General features: G+C 45.2%; 1 protein-coding gene across 30 annotated transcripts in view; it reads right to left on the minus strand.

Moving 5' to 3' along the window:
• Window positions 1-389: 389 nt before the first annotated feature.
• SEC31A (SEC31 homolog A, COPII component) overlaps window positions 390-17,590 on the minus strand; it is a 44,835-nt gene continuing 27,634 nt past the window's right edge. For 3 of the 30 annotated variants that reach the window (XM_075090304.1, XM_075090296.1, XM_075090324.1), the window contains 9 exons: window positions 15,363-15,455; window positions 14,555-14,684; window positions 13,158-13,514; window positions 9,622-9,669; window positions 7,810-7,868; window positions 5,397-5,669; window positions 4,898-5,017; window positions 1,906-1,977; window positions 390-985 (listed from right to left, as the gene is read on the minus strand). In XM_075090304.1, the coding sequence (XP_074946405.1) occupies window positions 806-985; window positions 1,906-1,977; window positions 4,898-5,017; window positions 5,397-5,669; window positions 7,810-7,868; window positions 9,622-9,669; window positions 13,158-13,514; window positions 14,555-14,684; window positions 15,363-15,455 (1,332 nt within the window). In that variant the 3' untranslated portion in view covers window positions 390-805. The remainder of the gene's footprint in view (window positions 986-1,905; window positions 1,978-4,897; window positions 5,018-5,396; window positions 5,670-7,809; window positions 7,869-9,621; window positions 9,670-13,157; window positions 13,515-14,554; window positions 14,685-15,362; window positions 15,456-17,590) is intronic. The other 27 variants (XM_075090317.1, XM_075090311.1, XM_075090312.1 and 24 more) reach the window with 18 other exon arrangements.

Consider the following 17,590-nt stretch of genomic DNA (forward strand, 5'->3'; position numbering starts at 1 on the left):
ACCATAAAGGTTGGAAAAGTCCTCTATGATTATATTTCTGCTCTTAGCTTTTAAATTACACACAGATGTGTTCAGACTCCTTGCTAAACCTTTCCTTGAACTGTAAATCTCTCAGTATAAATGTTAAAAGGAGCTTTTAGTGATAAGCATGGAAGAAAAAAAACATATCCTCACACCTAAGTCACAAGAGAAAGCTGTCCCACTGTACTCCAGGTTCAAAAGCTCTAAGTTGCACTTCATAGGAATACATTTTAATAAATTAACATTTATTGAAAATATCACATTAGCCTTTATTTTACCCTAGTGCAAAATTGAGCTATTTAACATGTAAATTTTAATAACAGAACTCCAAGCAGTTTCATAAAATGAAAGACCAAATACACTTATAATACGATCAGACTCTTTAATCTGGTGGATAAGGAACAGTGGGGTGGAAGGGAATAATCTGCTTTGGGGTCTGATAAAACAACAAGATAGGTGTAATATATATATTTGTTATTAAAAGCCACTGTTCAGCAGTATAACATGCATCTAAAAATTGACAATATGGGACATCATCAATTGAATATACTATTTGTAGGGAAGAATCATTATGGATGGGAAAAGGATTACAATAAAAGCACCAGGGCTCCACAGCCCTCCTAGAACAAAGTGTTCCGCAGGGATAGTGTAACGCCATTTGTCAGCACTCTACTGCAACATGCCTTAAGGACTAGCATTTGGTCCCTTTTCCTGCATGTTTGCTGTAGACATGCACTTCTTTGGAAAAAAGCAACCGTCAAGGCTTTGCGAATGCAGGGTTACTTCAGACACTCAGCTTGTTGGCCTGGGTGAGGACAACTTTCAGAACAGGCATGAAAGCAGAGGTCTCACTGAAGTTGCTGGTGCTGACTATGTGCGTGTGGATGTTCAGCCCTTCCTGGTAGTTGCGGGTTTCGATGCTCTTCACAATGTTGTGCAAACCACTAATGATGGTTGGAGAGAGCTGCAAGGAAGCCAGGCAAAGCAGGTCAGCGGAAAGAAAAAACAGTGTGTACACTAGTGCTAGAAAGACACAAATCCTGAGTGTAACATGTGGCCCTCAGGAAGGTGCAGCAATTAGTTTCTTTAAAGATAGCCATCTTCAGAGCTGCACTACACTGGGAACAGTCACTGGGAAGTATGTAAGCAGACTTCAACCAGAATGTACCTTCTCTGCAGTACTGCAAAGCCCTGCAAGCCTTCACTGCCAGCTCCTGGATGCAATTCCCTGAGGTGGGAGACTTGCTGTGACAGACTGCGGCACATGAAAAACCTACTGAGCTTTTATGCCTTTGGGATAAAGTTAATTGCTCAGCAAAGATGGCCTGATAATGAGAGGATTAGACCTGTCTAATCCTAAGGTACTAAGAGATCCAGTCTACTCTGCCACAGACCTCCTGGAAGGTTTTGGAAAAATTACTGGGTCTTCAAAAGTACTTGTACATGTGCCTTCCAGTGAAGTCAGGAAGCCTCCAACATCTAAATCTTCTGGGTTTATTTTTTTTTTTTACCCCAAGCTGCATGTGTCTCACTTCCTGCTGGGAACTTGCTGTGTTGGCTCATTCTGCCAGAAGCTGGGGACAGGGACCCTCTGGATGCGTTCACCCAGTGCCTACTGCAAGGAGCTCGGCATAGTCCCTACACAGCATTATAAAACTCATTACATGACCTTAAAACACTAACATCTGGCACTGGTGCCAAGCACTATCTAGCCATGGGAAATGCATGGAAGCATACAATAAATGTATTTGAAGCATGTTTCCAAAGAAAGAACTAGCACTTGCTACATATTGCAGAGGGGTCCACACCACCTACAAAGTTCTTGGCCATACCTGCAATATTTGATGGGGAATGGGAAGGAACAACCCATAATACAGAACTTACTGTCTGTTCCCTAAGTTTGTCATATAGAAATTCCAGACGTTTATTTGCATCATCTAGTTTCCTCTTGGTTTGCTGCAAAAGAAATAAATACATTAAAACATAGTGATTTTAAGAACACCATACTGACCCGATATCATTGCAGAGAGGTCCATGCAGCACATGAAATTCCCTTCTCAAAGACATTTTCCTAACACATCATTTGAATTCTTTGCTCTGTACTTTTTTCCCCGATTTTGCTAGGAAAGACCACGTGATATGACTGTAGTTCTCCACATCTAACCACTCTAATTAGCTACAGAGAATAGTGAACTGCAGAGGTGCATCCCAAAAAGCCACTGGTCTTTTGCAAAACCCACTGGTGTAGCAGATATGGAAAGTGACAGAATTCTGAGTTGCAGCCAGAATTTTTTTCTATGGTTCACTGGAAAAGCATAATGATAGCTGGATAAAGTTATTACAGGAATCAAGTATCCAGCAATGTCAGTGAGAGCTTAAGGGCACATGCAGTCACTGAAGCCCAAGTGTGTACAACTCAGTCATCGTTTTTGGCAAATCCTAATTATTTCATTATGTGATAAGTAAAATCAGGTGTTTCTAAGTTTTGACTGTCAACAGAAAAACTAATAGCCTAAGGACCCAAACTGTCCTTACAGATCCTTTATGCTTCCATGATTTTATAGAGTAAGCCACCCACTGATGTTTTGCCACCAAAGGCTTTAAAAATAACCCAGTATATTCCATATGGAGTGCCACAGCAGCTGCTAGAGAGATGCATTTTTATCCACTTTTTTTTAAACAAACAGCTACAGAAATTGAACATTTTAATCCAGAATAATAAAACAGTAATAAAGCATCAAGGTTACAATTAAAGAGGCACAAAAAGGAAGGTGCTCAATAGCAGGAGAAATGGCTGCAGTGCACAAGAGTAATGGAACTTCCTCCTAAATCAGTATGCACCTCAATCCATCTTCATTTAGGACAGTGCCATTTCCCCTGGCAAATGGAAAAGTTTCCCTGGATCAAATAATTGCCCATCGAGAAAACAACAAACTATATGGGAATGCTCTAACTCAGGGGTAAAGACACAGTGATGGCTGCCTGTTGTGCTAGAAGTTAGGGAAAGGTGTTCAAATGGCAAAGGGCATGACGGAGAACACAGCATGTGGTTCTCAGCCATGTGTGGAAAACCCCTCAGCCGTAATTATGTTGTCAAGGAACTGAGACAAGTAAGGAAAAATGACTCCAGGAGGAACAGATAAGAAACTGGCTAATTCTTTTGGACTACCTCTCTCAGATATACCATTTCAGAACATTTGTTTCAAAACCTGTGAAAAAGTGTACATGCTATTTTCATTTTTCAGATGGCCAACTAGGGCAAAGAGGAATAAACTGCTGTTTAGTAAACAGCAAGACATCTGTCCAGCCAGAGGAAATTAGGTGGAAGAAGCGTAAACTGATTGTTCTCCTCACTCTTTGCTTCCTGTTCCAATTTTCCCCTTTGGAACATAGGAACTGAGTAGTGTCTGCATTTGTTCTTACAATAGCTGATGTATACAGTCAGGGAGGCGTCTCTCAGCACTGTAAACTGGAAATGCTTGGTCTGCCTAAGAAAATGAGAGAGACTTAAAAAGAAGCAAGCAAATGTGTTGGCAGAGCAGAAGAAGCAATCCCTGGGTGCAGATGTGAACTGAATGCTTCTGCCTTCTTTGTGTGTCTGGGAGAAGGGGCACTCAGAGGAAGAAAAGGTCAAAGGGTCCATGCAGTATATGGCTTCTGTCCTTGCACTCTACAGCCTAACCTTTAAAGGAAGGATTCTGAGTGATCAAATGCTACCAAACCTTGAGGTCTGTCCAAAGAAAGGGCTATGGCCTCAAAAAGTTTCTGTAAAGAAGTGTGCAGGTGAGTCCACCCTGAACTGCTGGGCTGAGACCCACAGGGAAAAGGAAGAGTACATACATGCAAATGTAAAATTTAAACTACGGAGCCAGCTGAAATTGTACAGTGGATAAGACAGAAGTGACACCAAATGCCCAATATACTCCCACAGCCACTGCCACAGAGCCCTCAGACAGCTCAGCTCCCAGTCACCAGGAACAGGAATGTGAGTCTGTGCTGTTGACCAAGCACATCTAATGCACAAAGCCCTCTGCACACCACCAGCCTGTCTTCATCATCCACCTTTCAACATGCAGCAGGCACGAGCTGAACAGTCAGCATCTGGGCTTTGTGGTAGCGTGTTATTTACTGACCACTGGAAATAAATGAGAAGCTTTGAGACAGATGGCTCATTTACAAAATACTGACTGCCACAGGAAATGTTTTTCCTATCCAACTCCAGTGGTCATGTTAAAGCTCATACATAATCTTCCACTTCTCTGCTACCCATCATTTCCTTCTGAAATGCATTTGTTATCAGGAATCACAAATGACAGATCAAAACCTAAGGCATGTACTCACATATGTGAGCCTCAGCTCAGACCTGGCATAATACCAGCTGCTTCCTGCTTTGAATTCTAAGATGCAGTTAAGCAAATGTACAGGGTATGCCTCCACAGTCAGGTGACAGAAAGGACAGCCCTTCCTGAAGGTTTTTAGAATTTTTAATTTATTTAATTTTTTTTAAGCGACCAACATCCAAACCTCAACTGTAACCAAGTCCAACCCTCCTCCTTAGAAGAGAGCAGCAGAGAGGGCTGTGACAGGTTTATTCCCTGCCCATAAACAGCACCATTGTGCTTTGTGTTCCAAACAGCACCACGCTGAGGGTTCTAAGGACCAGATTCAAAGTGCTCAGGCAGCTGGGCTGTGCTCCAGCCCCAGATTGCCACATCCTATGGGCATATGGCTTTTCTACACATTGCTTGTGGCTGGTTGAAGCAGCCTTTAGAAGGAGAAAGCTATCTCAGGAGAGGCTGTGATGGCTAGCTGTGCTGCAGGTATCAGCACATTCACCCAAACAAAGAGGTACTCTAAGAACACCACAGAGACCTACTGGATCGGAGGCAGACAGCAGGCACCTCTGGATAAGAGCTTCAAATGCAGTCTTCAGAATAAGGTGCTCCTCAGGGATGGGCTTCTTGGTAATCTTCTCCGTGGGCAGTGCCTGCACCTGCTGAGAGACAGAGCAGGTGAAGCTTTTCCAGGTCACTGTGACCATGTATTGTTTTCAAGTAAACCAAGTGGCATTATTAGCCAGCTTTGCACAACTCCTATTTCTTCCCTGTGGGTGTGTGGAGGTGACATGAGCATCTGCTTTCGCTCCCTCTGGAGAGCTGTGAAGTTGCAGAAGGAAGCAGCTTGTTGGTCCATACTGACTAGAGTATTAAATGTAAAAAGGTAGTGTCTAGGTGGAGATTACAGTAGCAAAATGCCAGCATGGTATAAACTCTGCAGTACACTTTGGATGTACAAGAAATGCCTGACAACAGGATCTCAGCCTGCAAGGCTCTGCTGATATACAAACCAAAACTGCAATGCTGGGGCTATGTTACCTGGATGGCATTGCCTATTGGGGCCCCAGGTGCCCCCTCCATGCTGGGTTTTGAAACAGTGGGTGGCATGATGCATGGCCCCAGGGGCTGGGGAGCAGGTGGGTAGCCACCCTGCAGCACCGGCTGCCCTGTGGGGAGGTACGAAGGCTGAAAGCTGGGTGTGCCCGTGGGTGGTGCTGGAGCTGGAGGCTGCTGCATCTGAGACTGCTGATCCGCCAGTGGATTCATGATAGGGGACGTGATGGGAACCGGGGGCAGGAAATTGTCAGGGACCTGGGGAAAAAACCCAAAACAACAGTGCATTTATGCTTCAGTGGCTGCAGGCAGAGCACAACACCCAGCTCCTACAGACTTCCCAACCCACAGAAACTGAGAGCTCTGCCAAGCAGAGCGCTGAGCCCCCAGGATGTAAGAATAACAGGGACAGGCAATATAGGATTTCGCTCTGGCTAAACAAACTCATTCCTCTGGCTGCAGCTACACAGTAAAAAATGCCCCAGGGAAGAAATATCCTCCAGTGTTTCCAGTCCTGTGTGCTCTGCCTATCCTCCTGCCCACAAAGGGCAGGAGCATTGTGCCCAGCCTGCCCATGACCACAAAAGCTGAGTTACAACCACCTCAAACCAGAGCCACTCTTCCCCTGCTAAGGGCACAAAACAGAGGTTTGGCAGACCAGCACTAACAGAAGAGTTTCACTAATGGAAACTAACCCACACCTACATCCATTCTTGCTATTGGATCATTGTATTTTTTTATCTCACTTTTAAAGTGTACATTTTTGTCCACGCAGTACATAGGTCACAGCTAGCAACATGCACCAATAAAGCTTCTGAAAGCCTTTTAAGCTTCTGGCAAACAGGTTTGTGCTTAGACAGATTATGAGAGCATTTCAGATTCATCCCTAAGCAACTGCCAGTCTGTATGCAGGGTGTTTCAGAAACATTTGGTAGAGGCAGGAAACAACAAAATGAGCTACTGGCCCGTACTACACACTGTACAAGAATCCAAACAAAAGAAAGAGCTCCCATGGGAATGTGCACATTTCTTCAGGCGTGCATGGAAAAAAGGAAAGATTACGGAACCTTGAATTCTTCCCTGAATGAATGATGCCAGAATTAAGCTAGTGGTTTGGGACAGCAAGAAACATATTCCCAATACAGTACCAAACTCAGTTATAGAAGCAATGAATCAAGAGCAATAAACTTCTGAGTGTTGGACAAGTTCTTAGTTAGGTGGAAAACAGTTGCTAATTATGGTGCAGCTTGAAATGCCAGACCTTCTATTTTAAATAGCTCATGTGGTGAGTAATTTTATAATACCCTAAACCACACCCTCATATAGTGGACATAAGGGAAACAAACAGATGTTTTGACAGAAGTCTCTTAAATACCCAACAGGGAATGCAACAAACATTACTCCTCATTTAGAAGGCAGCCAACCCTCAAGCCCTGGCTATGGCAGAAATTCTGGCTGTGACACACATGCACAGCAGCAGCAAAAATCCTGTTTGCAGAAGGCTGCTTCTTGAGCTCTCAGGTCCAGCACTTATTCTCATTGACAATTTTCCTCCTTCTACTTAAGAGCTGGAAGCCCTGAAAGGCAATATGCTAGCAGTAAATGTCCCAGCACTGGGGCACAAAGCATCCGCTATCCATCCTCCAAAAGCTTCTTCATCTTAACTGCAGAGACTAAAACCCAAAGAGTAAGGAAGACTTCTGCATTCACCTTCACCCACAACTTATCTTGCCTGCCCCAACCGTTTTTTTTTCTCCCCACACTTTACACACTCCAGACTGATTCTTTGCGCCCCAAATGCACCAGGCTCAGAGAGCAGCAGATGACACTGACTGCTGTGGAGACATGCAAGACTACAGCAGCACCAGGGGATGAAAAGGCTCACTCTGCTGTGTGCCAACTGCCCCCAGTGCAATCTAAATCTGTTTTACAAAACTGCATTGTCTCCATCATGAAAATTGCCTTACTCTCAGCAGATCTCTCAGGGTCAGACCCCTCATCAGGATAAATTGCTTCCAGCTCCAGCAAACTCAGTAATCTATAACAACTTGCACAGCCTCATCATTTCATGTAAGTATCACCTCCTGCAAAACACCTCTGCTTTACTGAAGTTGAAAATAGTCCAAGGCGTTTTCTTCCCTCAAACCAAGATCAATGTTGTTATTAACAACCAAAACTTCAGCAAAAAGCCACCATCTCTTCAGAGGCTTAAATATTTCGAGAGAGATAATGCACATTGGAGAGATATAAAGGCCATTTCTGCTCACAAGGTGCAGCTTTTTGTTTGCTGCTAACCCTTCTTTTTCCTTCTGCCAACATGCCTCCCAGGAGCAGCTTAAGTTTCTGCTTTTCAAGTGGTGAGCACTCAGTTGTGTCAAGACAGGATTTCTTAGAGTACCTTCTTCTTCTTGGCAGCTCTGTTCAGGGCGGGAGGGTCATTCCAGCCATTCTGAGGCCCTGGGACAGAAAGCAAACAGAGACTAAGTACCTCGGAGGAGGGCAGTGACACCTTCTTCACGTCAGTTGGGCCAGCTCCCCACCACAGCTCTACTGGCAGGGACTTGGCAGAGCCTACTCTCACCTGCCTGCTTCTCTGCCCTTCACCAGGGGCCAGAACAGCTCCTGTGCCAGCCAAAGCCTCCCAATACCCCAGACATCAGACCCTTTGGGCTCTGCACCCACTGTGCAGGTTTGGCATCTTGACCAACTGTTCTCAAGTTTGACAGAAGTTGATTTTTTTTTTTTAATTAGCTACTTCTCTTGGAGGTAAAAAAACTTTGAGCAGACATGCCCTTTGAAAACAGCAGGCAGTTGCCTACCATGCCCAAAACACAGTTCTGCTACACAGACTGTGTATGTGAAGACAGCTTCAGTTACCAGTGTAAAGTTTCTCCTATCTGTATCATATGAGAATAAATGTGAACTGGTTTTGAACTTTTTCTTTTTCCATGATCACTGTAACATTATTATAAACATTAATCAGCAGCAGAGATGTCAGAAACCATGGGTGAATAAGAACACCAATTAAGCTGCATCCACTTCCCAAAAGCTGCTGCGGTGATTGTGTACTGGGATGGATTTCTAAGTGACAGTTAAGACATGTTCCCCAGCAAGAAAATACAGAAGGAAGAGGCATAAGAGGCAACAGGAGCCTTAAACGTTTCAGGCCAGATTCACCCAGCCACCCTGGAGACACGAAATAGCCATAAAAGCAGGTTTCCCCTGCCAGCTACAGCATGTTTATGGGTGCTTTGTGTCCCAAAAGCAGAGCAGAGCTGCTGGAGCAAGGTGGCAAAATCTAGCTTTTTGCACCAAGGGCAAAAACAGGTTTGAAACAGGAAGAAGCACTGAGGATGCCTGAGCAGATTCACTTTGCGTCCAGGGTGTTGTTCTGTACCAAACCTTCTGTTCTTCTAGGAAAGCACACTCTGTGCAGCTGCAAGATTTGTACACCAAAGCTCACGTTCATGCATTAGAAGTAGTTCCCCATCTCATCACAGAGTGTGTGTAATTGGGACCACAGCATTTTGTCTCAGCATTAGTGCAGCCTCCCTGAGTAATCAGGATTTATTGCACAAAGCCGTAAAAAGCCAACAACACCAAATCCCTACTCAATGGACTTTTTCACCACAGTGTTTTTCAACTTAGCAGATGATGAATTCACCTTAGACAGCAGAGCTTAACGTCACTGCAGAATTTGCTCAATTTGTCTCAAATTTCATTTGCTCCTGAGCTTTTGTTAAACAAGTTCCCCATCCAGAGCATGTTAAAGGGGTAAATGAAAAACCATTTAAAACCCCTTTCACATCTGCTTTCTCTTTAACCAAAGCCAGTACCATCTCCCAACAGCCATGTGCCCCAGGGGCTCCTCTGTTCCTCCCCATCCAGAAAATTCCAGAGTATTTCTGATTAGGAAGTCTAACTTCTGCAGTGCTGATAATGGCAACATGTTAAGAAAATCTCCCAGACTGTTACTGCTGTTAATTTCCTGGAATAATTTGCTTTAAAGAAGAAAAACCAGCATTTGTTTCTGTGGTTAAAAACTCCAGATATGTTATTGGTTTTAATTAAGGAATTAAAAATTGATTTGATTAAAGTCTAACTGACAAACAGCATTGCACTTAACGTTCTCTGAAGAACATATGCATTATTGGTGTCTGTTCAATTAATTTCATGTAGTGGCTGTAATTGTTCTCAGGTTAGGTTGTACCTAGTTCACCTGCGAAGGGAGAGGCCTGGTCTTGAGTTGGTAGGCTTTCTGCAGATAAAATGCAAAGAACTAAAAAAAGATTTTCTTTGAAAATAATAAAACAATTGGTCTGTAAGTTTTGATCAGCGATTTAGTTCCAATAAGCACAAGAAGTCAGGAAAAAAAAAAGCCTAATTACAATGCCAGTTTAGAGACTAGTCATTTGTCCAAACCATCCCATGGAACTGCTTTTGTCTGCCTTCCCTTAAAACAAGCCTATTGCACTTTTCATGCAGTAAATCAGTGTTTCTAGTTGTTCCTAACACATATTGTAGAGTCCTGGCCCACTTTCTTATCTCTTCCTGTGTTCTCATTTTCTATTGCTACCAGCCAGTGCAGCCAACAGACCATTACTCTTAGCAACGTATCTTCTCACCATCATTTGACCATTCCAGAAAGCTTTGCAGAAAATGCGTAAAGTACTTGACTTCAAGGTGGATGCCAACTATTTTCCCAAATCAAGGCACACTCTCAACTGCATCCAGCCCAGTGAGGGGGGGAAAAAAAAAAATAAAAAAGGTATGTTCACACAGCAGCTTTACAGCCATGTGAAAAGACACGTTGCCTGCTCAGACTGAGCAACAAATCCAAATGGCAAAACAGCCAACAAAGCCTTCGTCATTTCAAAGAGAAGAGGAATATCGGTGATGTGATAACTTCTGCCCCTGGGTTTGGTCTGATGCGCTTATAGTTCTGGTGCAAACCCTTTCCTTAGCTCAGAATTGCTCTATCGCAATTTTGAACAATATTCAAAACTCTGAAAATTAAAACACCCTTGAAAGCAGGTTCAAAGATCTATTGCAAAACAAAGTGAGATAGGTTGAAAATGAAATTAAACGTGGGCTTTTCTTGCTTAATGAAGCTCCAAGCACAACTTAACATACTGATGTTATACGCATTTGCCTAAAACAGAAGATATTCATAGAACTGTTTCTTTTTAAGTGCATCTTTAAATCTAAGCCAGTTCAAAGGTCAGGTGCTTTTCAGGACCTGAAATTTGAGATCTTTTTTCCTTCCTCCCTTACACATTTGCAAAGTGAAACATGATGTTCCCAGACTAGATCATCACCACACACACACACACACACACACACACCCCCCACTTCAAAGCCAAGATCAGCATCGCTGTTGTTCTGCACTGGAACATTCAGAGCTACAGGTGAGATCTACTGGCTGCAGATTTCGCTGGTTCTATGGGACCTCATGCCAATGAGCAATGCAGTTACTCTGGAAAATATGTTGGTGGTTAAGCATGTTAAGCATGTACACTATAATTTCTGCATTTACAAAGCAAGGTTTTTTTAGTTCTTGTTTATATGTTTTTTGAATGGTGTAATCTAAAAATTGGAAAAGTGTGCTCTTCAGATACCTCTTATCTTTTTTCCACAGTTCTCCAGCTGCAGGCAGCAGTTGCGTCCCAGCAACCCACATGCATGAGCCACCTGGCCTTGGCACCTCACTGTGCCCTGGAGTCCACCCCTGCATTTCAGCCCAAGGCTGGTGTTTGCCAGGAATCAGAGGTGATGCCCGCATTCGGGTTTCTGAAGGTTGTACTGGCTGCCTTCTCACCACAGCTGCTGGGAAAAACACAAGCAGCACTGACAGTTCTCAGAAAGTTTTATAAAAAGCCTAGTATGGACAACTTTTAATTTTGAAAGGAAATCTTGCAAGGCAATGCAGATAATGACTGCTTCAATTCCCCTTACATTAAAATGACATAGGCACGGTGTGTTAGACTACTGTCTATGTGGATTACACAATTTTACAAATCAACTGGTGTTGCCGTTAATGTCCCTAATTTCTATTGTCCAGAGTACAGAGCTTCACCTGCTCTGAGTGCGCCACATGGACCATGTTACTTCGCTGTTAACGCAAGAAACTTAGCAAGTGACAGATCTGAAGTGCCTGTCAGTGGCACAAGCATAGTAGTAAAATTGATAAAGAACAATCTTCGTATTCCTTGCATTTATTTGGAGATGCAGGAACTATGCTGTCTACATTATGATGCGCTGCTTCACATCCCAGGCCTAGAACCCTATCCAACACTTCTTCCTCTGTCCAATTTAATAATTTCTCTGGCTTAGAGATATGAGTCTGACATACCCTGTAACATGCAGTCAGGAGAGGTCACAGTACAGCATCTCCAGGAACAGAAGACACTGAATCTGGCTGTAGGACGGAGAGAAAAGGCGTCTTCTCCTCTTGCAGCCCTGGTGGCTGCCCTACACCAGTCCTCTCTATTTCTTGACAGAGCTAAAGACCATTTCTCCCCAAAACACAACTGTGTTTGCAAAGGCAATGCCATGAAAGATGTGAGCTCCCAGCCTCACAGATGCCAGGAGTACCACTCATAGGACTGCTGCTGCCAACACAAAGACACTAACTATGCTTTTTCTGCACTGTATCACCCCTAACAGACTTTTAAAAGAAGAAAGGGAGTCACAGTGCAGTCCTTAGGGCCTGCCAGCAGAGTCAGCATCCCTGGAACATATCTCAAATCCTGCATAACATTCCCTCTGCTCCTGCTTCCCAGGTCTGGTCCTTGACTCTCCAGCTGGACCACCTGGATGTGAAGTATGTTTATGCCCAGGTTTAGAAAAGGACAGCCCATACTTCCTGCACAGTCTGACATATGCAAAGCTGTTGTTTCACAGGGCGCTAAATGAAGAGACAGGTTTGTTACAATAAGCGAGGTCACCATCCCATGGCAAACAGTTACACGCAGGCAGTCACAAGGAGACACCAAGTCCCACCTCAGTGAATGCTCTCACAGTACGTGCTCAAACATGCTCTTATGTCAGCCACACATGTTTTTGATTAACATTCATGAAAGAGACATGTCAAAGCATTTCTAAATCACTTCTAATTATCTTTTAAGGCATTCACAGCTATAGTAAATCCCATTGCACTAAATGGTTAGGAAAAAAAATAATGGAAGAACTGATGCCACAGGAAATGCTGTTTGAATTAAATACGCTGCCAATCCCAGCCTTGAAATGCTGCTCACAGACTAGGGACAAATTATATCTGCAAAATTATTCTGCGAGGAGAATTGGGATCATCATCTCTGCAGCAGTTAGGAAAACTTGATCATTCTGGTATTTTGCTCTCCAGCCTCATAAGAGGTTTTGATGGCAGCCTCACAAGGTTAAAACTGTGCCACCATCCATCCACAGTATATATGACAGCCTCATAAAAAGACAATGCTGTAGCACCCTGTCTTGGGCAAGACAAAAGCTCTGTGTTTGTGGCAAGGTCTGTTTTGCAAGAAAAAGACGACTGCTCACGCTGCTCATCAAGTGCTCACTGCAGCAACATGGCTGTATCAACGCCAGATGCACAGGGAAGATGATGTGTTTTAGAAATGCTTTGAATTGACCTCTAAGCACAAGCAAACTTTGTACAGAGCAGTCACAAAGAAAAGGTGCATATTTAGCTGAGTAATAGAGCAAACCCTTCCCTCCCCCTGCCTGCCCCACCCCAGTCCAAGCGCAGACCTGTTCTCTGGGATGCAGGAAGGTCACTGGCTGCAGGCAGAGTACCTGTTGGTCCAGTAGGTAATGCATAAGCCACAGAAGTTGCTGGAGGTCCTGTCCTGCCATGCTGAAAGGATGCGCCAGAAGAAGGAAGAGGGAAGGAAGAGATGGGATTCAGGCTTGTCGGGGAGAGTTGAGGCTGCCCAGGGTACAGCATGGAGGGCATTGAGTGGGCAGCGGCAGAGGGCAGGTAGGAAGGGGTGGTGTTAGGGGCAGGGTTCGGGTAAGAGGCTGAAGCAGGGACAGCTATAGGCTGCTGGGGCTGATAGAGAGCTGGTCCCTCTGTTCCACAAGAGTACTGCTGTGCAGCCTGATACACTACAAAGAGGGAGAAAAGACATTGAGTCAGTGAGTTCATAACAGAGGAGCAGGTTTCATCTGCCTCTGCTTCGTCTCCACCTGAATCTCCTCTCCTCCTGCCTCTTCCCCCTCAAACAACTTACCTGTCCAGCCAAATACCGGCTCCCACAACTCTGGCTGCACTTGCAGGACTGCTCAAAACCTCAGCCTGCCACTGGGAGCGGGGAGCCAGAGAAAGAACTGCATTGGTTGTATGGACTCCTATTCTCCCCCACACTCTCCAGCCCAGAGCCACCATGCCACTCAGGGTGGGGCTGGGGTACATGGATGCTGCTGCTCTGGATGTTTTCTGGACCACTGCAATCCTCACAGTGCCTCTCAGGGAAGGGAAACCCCTGTTCCAGGTTTGCACAAAGGGAAAGCCTAGGCCAAGGAAGTGAACAGCAGTCTCTGGAAGTGAATGTAAGCTCACAGCCTTTCACTGCGGGCCCTGCAGCTTAACTTCACTGTCTCTTCTCTGCTCTGCTCATCTACGTCCATTTTTCCTCCTGGTGCCTGTACTTTCAGCCCCCTGATTTGAGTGTTTCAGTGCTCTGCCTGCTTCCTCACTCACCTCTACTACTGCCCTTGTCTCCTCATCCCCTTTCTCATCTTCATGGAGTCCCAGTGAGAACTGGACGGCCCAGCCACACACAGATGAGATGGGTCCCTCTTTGCCAGGCCCGTACTGCTTCTTCAGGACTCACACTGGTGGATTTCTGACCCTAGCACACACTTGGGAAGGGCCAGCTGAGGAGTGAATCTAAGCTGTGGGCAGACACCTTCTCAGCAGAGGAGATGGTGTCTGACAGAGGGTGCCTGATGTCTGGACCCCACCAAGAAATTGCTATCCTCAGATGTCATCTCATGAGCTTTTTTTCTCCCCAACAAGCATGGAACTAGCTCCGTCTGAACCCTCCCAACCCCAAAGAGGGGACTGGCTATCCCCAAGTAAATTCAGCCTCATCACCTGGCTGGCTCATCCAGGTGGGAGGGAGAGGGGAGCTGCTGCTACTCACTCTGTGGGTACGTTGGCCGGGCCCCTGCTTGTGAGTACATGCTGTAATTGGAAGATGTGGCTTGCTGTGGTGGCATGTTAGGGTTAACGGCACCTGGTATAATAAACCCTGGAGGAGGTGCGTTGTCCCCCTGTAAAAAAAAAAGATTGCAGGATAAAGGGTAGGGAGAGATAGGATTTAGTCAGCAATGGTAATGCAGTGCTGAAGGAAAACTGTAACAAAATGATCAGTTCACATTTCAAGGCCTGAAACATCATTCCCTGGAAGAGCTGCTAGCACAGGGGAAAATGCCTCCAACCACCCCAGCGCCTTAGGGTGCCCAGCATAACACTGAAAGCACAGCTTGTATGTGCAGTGACTTCAGCAGCAGCAGAGCAGCACGTACCTTCCTGCATAAGGAATGGTCCTTGCCAGTGCTGCCCGTTATTCAGGCAGTCCAAGACCACCCTCCATCCACAGCTTTCAACAACTTAAACGTTAACTTTAAAGCTCCTAATTTCCATGGAAAAGAGGGAAAGGAAAAATACTATCACACTTCAAATATTCCAGTGTGGAGCAAAGCCTGGGGGTGGGGGGGATGGGGGAGCTCAGAACACACTGAGCTCCCACTCAAGGCTTTCTAGTCACTCATCTGGGCGCTGGTAAAAAAAAGAAAAAAGAAAATGTAACATGAGATGCAAAGGAGCAAAACCAGAGCACATATCTGCTCCTTCCGCCTATCCACACCAGACTATGTCAAGCACACAGACTACATCGGGGACATATTGGGGTGGAGCAGGGGCTCAGAGAGGAATAATGAAGGTTATACCTGTGTGTCAGAGGGACAGCCTGCAGGAGGATGGCTGGGAAGGGCAGTAGGAGTTTTGTTACTCCAGGTAGTGACAGTAGGGGCAATTCTAACCTGAATTGAACAAAGAAATACCAATCATGGAAAACAAAACAATAAAAAAGTCTAAAGGGTTTCACAAAATGAGATGCAAAGAAGTGAACACAAACAGGTTTGCATGCTGGCACTTGTAACACAGCCATAAAATCTCAGAGGAAGAAGGAAAAGTGCATTCAGGACAGACAAAATCACTCTGCATCGGAGCTGAAGTCAATTGCAGAATGAAGATGAAGCACTGTGGAGACACGGCTACAACAGGCTGTGGAGCAAGTGCAGTGTTACACACGTCAGTGAGCCAGGTCTGCCTATTTCATCACATCTTCCTATTGCAGAAGCTCCTCGCTGGATACTGCATGACACTGAGCATCTCTAGCCACAGCTGGAAGTCCCAAGTTCCATGTTAAATGCAAACATACTGCCTCACACAAAAGCAGTCTGTTTAAATCAAGCATAAGATGAATTAAAAAAGGTTAAAAATCTGATATTCAGCTCTTGCACATGCACAAGCATACACCTTAATGCTAATTGCTTCCCAGCCAGTCTCCCACATCTCCTTTCCTCTGTCTTCCTTCTCTGCCACTCCAAAGCCTTTCCTTTCCACACAACCACTACCACCTTTCTGATGGGACAGAAAACAAGAAACTCCTATGCCTGTGACATCCCTGAGCAAGGAGAGAGTGTGCTGCCTAGTAGTGGGATGCACAGCTGGGGTCAGGAGCCTGACGCCCACCTGACTGCAGGCAGAGGGAAAGCTGTGGCCCTGAAGTCTTGGCTGCCTCAGCTGGCTTCAGTCTGTCTGTGCAGTGCAAGGCTAATGGTGCAGTCAGCCGTACAACAACCACTACTAATGTCTGCATAACTCATCACTGGAGTAATCTAAAAGACTCTTCCATCCCCTTTCATGCCTGTTTTTTTTCAGACGAAAAAGAGGGTTCAAAAAACCTATGCTGAAAGGAAACTGAGTTTTAAGTACATGTTCCCATTTGGGACAGCAATTAAAGGCTGCCTCAAGCTAGAACAAGCCCTGCGAACACCTTAAAAGGAATCCAAACAAAACAAGTATCCTAAGACTCAAATATGTAATTTCATTCCATTCTGGTTCATCAGCATACTGCTAGGCACCTTTCTGACATGGCACCTGTCCCTTTCAAGCCCTTCCTGCTGAGCATAACTCACTGGAAAGCCACGAACACGGGGTGGGTAACTCACAGTGTGATCGTGGGGTTGGGATACTCCCAGCCTTTTATTAATGAGCAGGGCTTGCTTAAACAATAGCACAAGACATTCCTGAAATAGTAGGAGAAAGAGGGAACCCTGGTTTAAAACACATTACTAAGATCACACCATCTAGAGGACAGCTGCTATTTTCCACAGTCAAATGGAAAATATGCAGCATTGCTTCTCAAGGCAATTAATTGGTTACAAGGAGGAAGGTCAAAGACACAGGAAAGAATAGTAGTTAATTATTAACAATAATGCCATTGCATATGATTTTAAATGCATTAGCAAGGTAGTCTTGTATGAACAGGATGAAGGCTTTGTCCCTTCTGAAATCTACCTTGTTAACACCATGGACAGAAAGTGAAGGCACACAAAATTGTTGACATCAAGACAGACAGAACAAAGCCCAACTCCCCCCCCACTTTTCAGCCCTTGTTCCTTCCTGCCCTCATTTTTCTGGCAGGCAGTGCTTGAAGGACAGCACTGACAGAGACATGCCTCTGCTTGTGCCAGTCTCCTCTCTGTAAGGAGACCTGCAGCACTAATACAGCTCTGCTCTCAGAAAAGCCCAGTCCAGAGCCCTTGTGTAGAGCCACGTCGGGTGAGCTGCAGCACTGTGCTGAGGGATTAAGGACTTGGCAATGCTCTTTAAGCATGCACACAGCCAGGGCTGCCCACCACAACCACACTCTGGTAACAGCCAACGTGGCATCATGCAGTGTCATCTTCAGGCTAGAGGTAAAACCAGGGCATCTGCCTCCCCCATTTCTCCCCTTCCTTCCTGCACAGCCCCCAGCTCCCTTATTAGTCCCATACTCACCAAGTCTGTCTTCTAGTACAGCTCACTCTCAGTCCAGGCCTGCCTCCCCACTCCTGTCTCACGCCCTGCCCATGCTGCTTATGCCCCCTTACACCTGGCTGGGAAGGTG

Source organism: Phalacrocorax aristotelis, chromosome 4 (genome assembly GCF_949628215.1).
Source record: "Phalacrocorax aristotelis chromosome 4, bGulAri2.1, whole genome shotgun sequence".
In the NCBI taxonomy this organism is placed as follows: Eukaryota; Metazoa; Chordata; class Aves; order Suliformes; family Phalacrocoracidae; genus Phalacrocorax; species Phalacrocorax aristotelis.